General features: G+C 37.6%; 1 protein-coding gene across 1 annotated transcript; it reads left to right on the top strand.

The window, feature by feature from the left end:
* The first annotated feature begins 291 nt into the window (after positions 1-291).
* Positions 292-7,353, top strand: OGFRL1 (opioid growth factor receptor-like 1). Its single transcript, XM_010003494.1, has 7 exons — positions 292-396; positions 1,017-1,103; positions 1,661-1,739; positions 4,424-4,502; positions 4,594-4,660; positions 4,798-4,943; positions 6,597-7,353. The coding sequence occupies exons 1-7, from the start codon at positions 292-294 to the stop codon at positions 7,351-7,353; spliced, it is 1,320 nt and encodes a 439-aa protein (XP_010001796.1).
* Positions 7,354-7,850: the final 497 nt, after the last annotated feature.

Below are 7,850 nucleotides of genomic sequence, written 5' to 3'. Positions count from 1 at the left end.
TTCATAAGCAGTGGGATGGACAGTAGTAAAGGCAAATGTTCAGTTCAGCCACAGGGAGCTTCCGTTTTGGGGCTTGACTTGAACCTGTTACATGTGTATTGCCAGGAGTGGAATGAACATACTCTTTTCCTCACTGGTCTTTGGTTTTAGTGTAGACACTTATTTTGTGGGACTGAAGAATACAAAATTATTTGTAATTTCTTTATAACCACACTGCAACAAAGAAAATAAAGTTGCTGGTGGCAAGTTGAGGTCTCTGTACACTAATGCTTAATTTTCTATTTTTCATCGATGTGTGTAGCTTTTAAAGTGTTCTCTAGAGGCAGTGGGATTATTTCCATTGACCTGAATGGGCTCTTGTTTCAGTTCCCAGCTTCTGCACAGCTGGAGGCCAGTGTAAGTTCTCTCACGTGTGTATTTTCTGTAAGCAGGTTTCGGGGTTTAGTGGTTCTTCTTACTAGGCTTTGGATTTAAGTTCTAAGAAACAAATAGTAGAAGATGGTTCAAGAAGGTGTGAGAACTGCAGTTTGGCATGTCTGTGATGTTTTGTGTTCTTCCACAGGATGCAATAATAGCAATTAAGTCAATGTACGTGACAAACAGTCTTTGCAAATATTGTGATTCGCTGTTCAAAATGAGTGATGTCTCTGCGTTTTCATGTTCAGTTACTTATTTCTTCTTATGCTGGGGCTTCCGTGGTTACTTTGAGGTCTTGCATTTGGAAATGGCAATCAACTAGTTGATTTAAATAAAATTTAATCTCATTGGAAGGACATTTCATTGTCATGCTTTTGTATTTTATTTAATTTTATTATTTTCATTTAGGGTTAAAGGATGCGGTGTTAAGTATTCAGCAGGGAGGTTTTCAGTGGCTGACCAGACAGTAGGCAAAGACCTTCACTTGTGTTTATTTACATTGCTGAAGCCCATCATAAAAAATAATTATTTTAATGTTACACAAATTCAGGATTTCCTGTGTTTGTGGGTGGTTATTCTCTGCTTCCTAACTGTTTCAGAGTGGTGATGGAACGGAGCTGACAGCCAAGCCAAAGAGAAGCTTCTACGCGGCGAGAGATTTATACAAGTACCGACACCAGTATCCAGTAAGAATACTTTATGGTTTAAAATTGCCTTTTTAGTAGAAGACAGCACACAACCCAAACATTCCTGAACTTTTGTCATGCCCAGTACATATGAGAAGTGAGAAGAATCAAAAAGCTGATGCAGAGACCCATCGTATACCTTTGGGAGAGGGAGTGAAACTAGTGCAACATCTTTTCGTTCCAGGGGTATCTGCAAGCACATGAGATTGTAAGCCTGGGAACAGTGGTAGGAGCCCAGAAAAAAGGCTTGTGCCTTGAATATCAGAAAGGGTAGATGGTGGAGTTTGGACTTTCTATTATTTGTGTCTTGGAAGTTCTTTGAGACCGAAGTCAAGATACTCTAACCTCTGCCTCAGCAGGAGAAAGTATCAGTCAGAAGGAAGTTGCAGACCCATAAACTGAATCTTTAAATGCATGAGTAATTCCAAGTGATTTCTAGTTTTCATAAAACTGACTTTTTTTGTCCTCATATTGTTCAAGGATCATGATATCCCTTTCTGCATACTCTTGATAGGTTTTTGTAGGCTGATAATGTCCTATTTCCTTTTTTTCAGCAGAACTTTAAAGATCTTCGGTATCAAAATGACTTGTGCAATCTTCGCTTTTACAAAAATAAAATCCCCTTTAAACCTGATGGTGAGTAATGGTGGCAATAACAGTGATAACAAAAGAATGTGCACTAATAATAGTAAGAAAGTGAAACTGTAGTGATAATTGCAGTGCTGACAAAGGTGCATAGTTATGACTTGAACCTCCCATGTTGGGGTAGCATTTTGGTAACAGGGAAGCAGGTAATGCTAAGACTAGAATTAGCTCTTGCTCTAGGGATGTGGTGCTTTTCTCATGCATTTTTAGCATGATGTAGTACATGGATTTGTTTGTACTACTACTTTACAGTAGTGGCACAACCTTTCATCAAACAAAGATAAAGTTGCTCAACTGTGCTGCACAAACTCTTGCTGCTTGAATAGGAGTGGCAGTGATATGGGTGTTGTCCCTAGCACTGTGTGATGGGGAAAAATAATGTGTTGTAATTAACTTGTGTGATTATTACAATAACAATAATTAAATAATTTCTCAAAGTCCCTAATGTTTGTGTTAGTGGAGCAGGAACCTCATTTGCAAGGTTCTGCACAAAGAAAGAATGAGCTGAAAGGTGACAAACACTGCTCCAGAGAGTTTGCAAGCAAGGATCAAGAGACAATAGGGGAGCAGACAGATGGGGTAGCAGAAGGAGGCAATAAAACAATCTTGTTTAGAGTGGTAGGCAGGAATCTCAGCACATGAGAGCTTAGCCATTGGCAAAAAAAAAAATATTGCAGGCCAAAAATAAGCTTTTGAGAGTTTTAGAAGGATGTTGAGGAGGTTACTTTGAAGTTGGTTGCTGAAAGATCCTTTCAGCTGAGACCAGCTTGGGAGGAAATACTGAAATGTACATTGGAGTAGAGAAGTGAGACATGGAGGCTACTGTTGAGGCAGGATCCTGTCAGAGGCATGTTCAGTATAACAGCAACAAATGGATTCTCATAAGGTAGGAAGGGACAGGTCACAAAAAGCTTTGGAAGTGAAAGCATGTGGGTTTTGTCTGATTTTACAGAAAAGGGCTTCACAACAGAAGAATGCAAAGCAAAAAAAAAGAAGCAATATAAAATCTGGTCAAGAAACATTATCTTACCAGCAATATTCACGATAGGTGTAAGTGTGACAAGAAGGCACTTTTCAAGGTTAGGAAAGAGAATTATGAGACGCAAAATGCCAAAATTCTGATAGGAAGCTGGATGGGAAGTGACGTTACACAGAAGAATGTAAAGATGTAGATATAGGAAGGCTGAAGATGAGAGATGTTTACAGGCAAGCTAGTGATAAAGTCTTCAGCAAGTGAGAAAACGATGATATGGGAAAGAAATGTGAGACCTTTGCTTTAATCATCCAGAGCTTTATCTAGATATCTATAGGCAGATGTTGAAGACTGTTTTCTTAGCTCTCTTCAGAAGAAGAGTTACATCTGTGAATTCCTGTCTGTGTACTGAGACATTACACAGAGAACAGATACAGAAAGAAGGGCACTGAGGGCCGTGTGAACCTGAGTTTTCCCATACTTGAAATGCAGTTATTTTGGTAGCTGGATAAAGGCTGGTGATGGCAGGAGGTCCTCTTGGTGAGGTTCTTTTCCAGCCTTGCCTTCACTGGAACCCCCATTTTCTTAGTAGCGCCTTTGGCTGCTTTCTCCATTTCTTGAAGAAATACCAAGTAAGTTCTCCCTTGTAATTGGCACTCAAGTGGAAATTTTCACTGTGGAGGGAGAGAGATCTCGTACATATACAGCTGGAGACTGTCTACATGGAGCTTTGTGCCTTATAGACCACTCCTGTGCTATTTAATTTCTGGGAGAGGCTGTGCAGTAGTGATAAAACTGTTCCTGGTTTCAGAGTAGAAATAAGCTAACACTGAATGTTCATTCATGGAAAGAGACTGCACAAGTTTTGAAACAAAGAAAATCCTTTTAAGTACTTTGTGTATTTTTGTAGTGCCTGAAAAAGAGGTGCTTTGGCCCATGACTGAATTTCATGCACACAGTCTCAGTGCAAAGAGTTATTATTTTCCTTTTACATGTACTTTTTCCCCTTTTCCTGTTACTGTGTCTTTCCATGAGGAACTGACTGAGCTCCACAGCTGTTTTCAGACCACTAAAATCTGAAATTCTTGGGTTTTGAGCATGTCCTGAGGTCCCAAGGTCAAACTGATGGTGATGCCATCAAGAAAAGTTTACCAGTCTTAATGTTATTTGCAACTGGACAGATTCCTGGAATGTGAAATTTCTTGTAGACCTAAGGCTTTGTGTTGATAAGATTATTCATAGATACATAAATATACATACATTTATACACACACATATATATCTCTCCAGAGCTTTGTCATGTTGAAGCAATGGCAGGTGATTCACAATGCAAGTGTTTTGTTAATTAGCAGCCAGTGTGATGAAGGGATCTAGGACATGAGAGCTTCCTAGGAGGTATAGCTGTGTAGTTTACAGGGATTGCTGTCATATTCCCTCTGCTGCTGAGTAACTCGGGATATGTCAGTTGGGTTTATTTGTATTAAAATTTTCTAAGTCTCTTATTTTTAATTAATTATTAGTAACAGAACTAATTTTATTTTATTATTGTTATATTTGTGTCTGCAATAGACCTTATTTCACCTAATATGTGGAAGGGAATTAAAGTATGTGTTCTGCCATTATGTTAACATGGCATGTACTTTATGTAGCTGAACACTGGTTTTGATGGCTCCCTAACAGTTTTCAAATTATTTTTATGCAGGCGTTTATATTGAAGAAGTCCTAAATAAATGGAAAGGAGACTATGAAAAACTGGAACATAACCACACTTATATACAGTGGTTGGTCACTTATTACCTATTTCTCTTTCAAAGCATTAATTTGATTAAGTGTTCATATACTGCGAGCCATAATGCGCTTTTGTTTTAACAGGCTTTTCCCACTGAGGGAACAAGGTCTGAATTTCTATGCTAAAGAATTAACAACATATGAAATTGAGGTAATACAAATTGAGTTCAATACACACCATGTTAATTTTGATACATAACTGCATTTTGTTATTGTAGAGTTGTTTTATACAATGCAGAAGTATTTGTTTTGGTGCTTCGAGTTTTGGACATATTCTTTGTTTATTAGGAGTTCAAGAAAACAAAAGAAGCAATTAGAAGATTCCTTTTGGCTTACAAAATGATGTTGGAGTTTTTTGGAATAAAACTGATTGATAAAACTGGAAATGTAGCACGAGCTGCTAACTGGCAAGAAAGATTTCAGCATTTGAATGAGTAAGTAATGCCATGCAGTCCACTCTTCTGATTTGCCATAGAATCTCTGTAACTTGCTTTTTTTTTTCCTTCAAGAGAAAGGGAAGATGTAGTTTCCAAAGAGTGCCAGGAAAGGGAAAGTAATTAATGACTGGTTTGTGTCAGTATACGTATGTTCTTCATTCCCCTTTTTTTGACTGTGCTTCTCATCTGTTACCAGTCCAACTGATTGACATCAGTGAATTCCCTGAAAATACAACTTCAAATGATGCTGAAGAAGATTATAGTTCCAAATTAGTTTGTCATGCTACTGAATGCATTTTCACCTGATCCCAGAGTGCTGCTTCTCAGTTGGAAAGAACGAGTGGCTTATCATTCTGTTCACATTTCTTTTTGAGAAAAATCAAATTCTCCACAGCTGTATGGAAGCTAAATAACAAGATTTCCCTCCCTTCTCAAAACATGAAATATTCTACATTAAATAATTTTTAATTTCTGTGCTTAAATGGAGAGATTTAGACATGCATGAAGTCAAACTTTAGCTCAACGTCCAGCAAATTACCTCTGCTGCCTCTCACCAGCATTGAGTGGAACATAACTTTGCATAATTTTGTTCCTCGTTGATTGATTTTATCAAAATATCTTTTCAAATCAGGTTTTGTTCAGCCTGGTGTAGTGTCAGGTGTCCCTGCTAATAGCAGGGGGGTTGGAACCTGGTGATCTTTAATGTCCCTTCCAACCTTAACCATTCTATGATGCTATGAATCAATTGGTTACTTTCATAATGCCTCTGACCTTAGAGCTGAGATTGTTTTCTTGCAGCATGTTGTACTCCTGTCCAAATGAAAGCTTGTAGGTAGGATTGCTGGTGGGTGATTTTGAGTGTATAATGGAAGTAATTTCTTATTACTTTTACTCAAATATTATATCAGCCAACTCATGGGTGTGGACTTAGACCACAAATAAGTCAGGGTTTCGGGAAGCCCAAGTATTACACGCTACACATTTTGATGTTGTAAGTTCCTATGTTCTCACCAGTGAGAATACAAAGTTTTAAATCAGGATTTGGAGCTCTCTTTACATCTAAAATTTAGGCATTTAAGTTTCATTGTTCACTTAGTGTACTTTATGAAGGAAAGAGCTCTTCAGAAGCACTTCCAGAAGATAGTTTGTTCTATTTATCTTAGACAGCTCTTATGACAGTGGGACGTGCTCTCCAGGGGAGCCTCTTTTTCTCCTGGCACTGACTGTATCAGAAATGTAGGTAGCTAGTCCAGACTGGAAATGCAGCTTTTAAATAGCTTAAATGAAGTGCAGTGAATCCTGTTCTGTAGCTGTATTACTGCAATGCACTACAAAAAACATATTTTATAAAGTGACTGGGTGTTCTCCTCAGAAGGAATATGTATAGCAGAAAGGATCAGAATCATTACAGACTTCAGAATTTTCCCACTTATTGCCTTACTGCATTTTACAGACACTAATTTTCACTCAGATCCTGGTAAAGGAGGTGCTAGCAAGCTTCAGCAGCTGTGAGAAATGAAAGGACAGGAAGTCTGAAGTACACACCTGGAGTGATAAAAATGAGTGAGGAATTGTAGTTCCAGTTCTGTATCTGTAAGGTGTTGGGTTTTTTCTGATTCAATGGAATTTTTTCACCTTTTTCTTTCAAAGGTCTCAACACAACTACTTGAGAATCACTCGAATTCTGAAAAGTCTTGGTGAGCTTGGATATGAGAGTTTCAAATCTCCCCTGGTAAAATTCATTCTCCATGAAGCTCTTGTGGAAGATACCATTCCCAACATCAAGCAAAGTGCTCTAGAATATTTTGTTTATACTATTAGAGACCGAAGAGAAAGGAGGAAACTCCTGAGATTTGCCCAGCAACATTATACGCCCTCAGAGCATTTTATTTGGGGACCCCCAAGAAAGCAGAAGTCAGAGGGAAGCAAAACAAATAAAAAGCCAGCATCTCCAATTTCTATTCACAGTAGTTACATTTATAAGCATAAAAAAACAAAAGAGCCTAAGAGTATATCAGCAAGTGGAAGCTCAGCCAGTAAAACAACTGAAGAAAAGAAGGTAGAACTCACAAAAAGTGGGGAAGAAAATGACCAGGATGAACAAGAAATGAACTGTGGTGCTGTTGGACAGAACAATAGTGAAAAGAACAGTGACACTGTTACCAGTCAGCTTTCCAAATCAGAAGAAATTCATGATACTTCAGACAGAAAGGAGGATGCTTCTCATTTGAAAAACAATGAAAATCTGAACAGTGATTCTGAAAATCAACTAAGCACTATAGAGAAAGGTTTATGTGACACTGAGAATTCTTCAAATAACATGACAGTAGATCTACAAGATAACCCTGATAAGGATATGCTTTCAGGGGGGACCATCTCAAAAAACAAGGATGAGCTCAAGTCATGAGTCTTTAAAAATCATTATGTTTCATATTGAATGAAGTAAATAATTCATTGCTCCTTCATTTTGGGTGAAATTTCCACCTAGTGTAGTATAAAATGTTAATGAGGCTGTGCTTGTTGCAAATGCATCAGATTAGACTTCTGTTCAGTTAATGAGTTTTATTTTTTTCAACCTCAGTTTATCACTAGTCAGCCAGGTGTGGCTCTTTAAAACAATAATGTATATTCAAAGCTAAGAAATTCTTTGTTTTCCAGACAAATTGCACAGAAAAACAATATATTTTTTGCCACTAAATTTACCCAGTATTTTAAAAAAACAACCCTGTAACTTACTAGAAAGCCTTGGAACAGAAGAAATTTTATGTTTCTTTCAATATGTTTGAAATGTTGATTTCCTTTTATGAAATTACTATAAATTATTTCCAGGTTTTTTCCTAGTGGGTGTTTTCTTTACGAACTATGTTCATGTTTAGTGGCAGTATTTGCACAGTATCTTTCACC

The sequence above is a fragment of the Chaetura pelagica genome, unplaced genomic scaffold (assembly GCF_000747805.2).
Source record: "Chaetura pelagica isolate M959 unplaced genomic scaffold, ChaPel_1.0 scaffold150, whole genome shotgun sequence".
In the NCBI taxonomy this organism is placed as follows: domain Eukaryota; kingdom Metazoa; phylum Chordata; class Aves; order Apodiformes; family Apodidae; genus Chaetura; species Chaetura pelagica.
The sequence above is the reverse complement of the archived record's forward strand: the minus strand, read 5'-3'. Positions and strand labels throughout refer to the sequence as shown.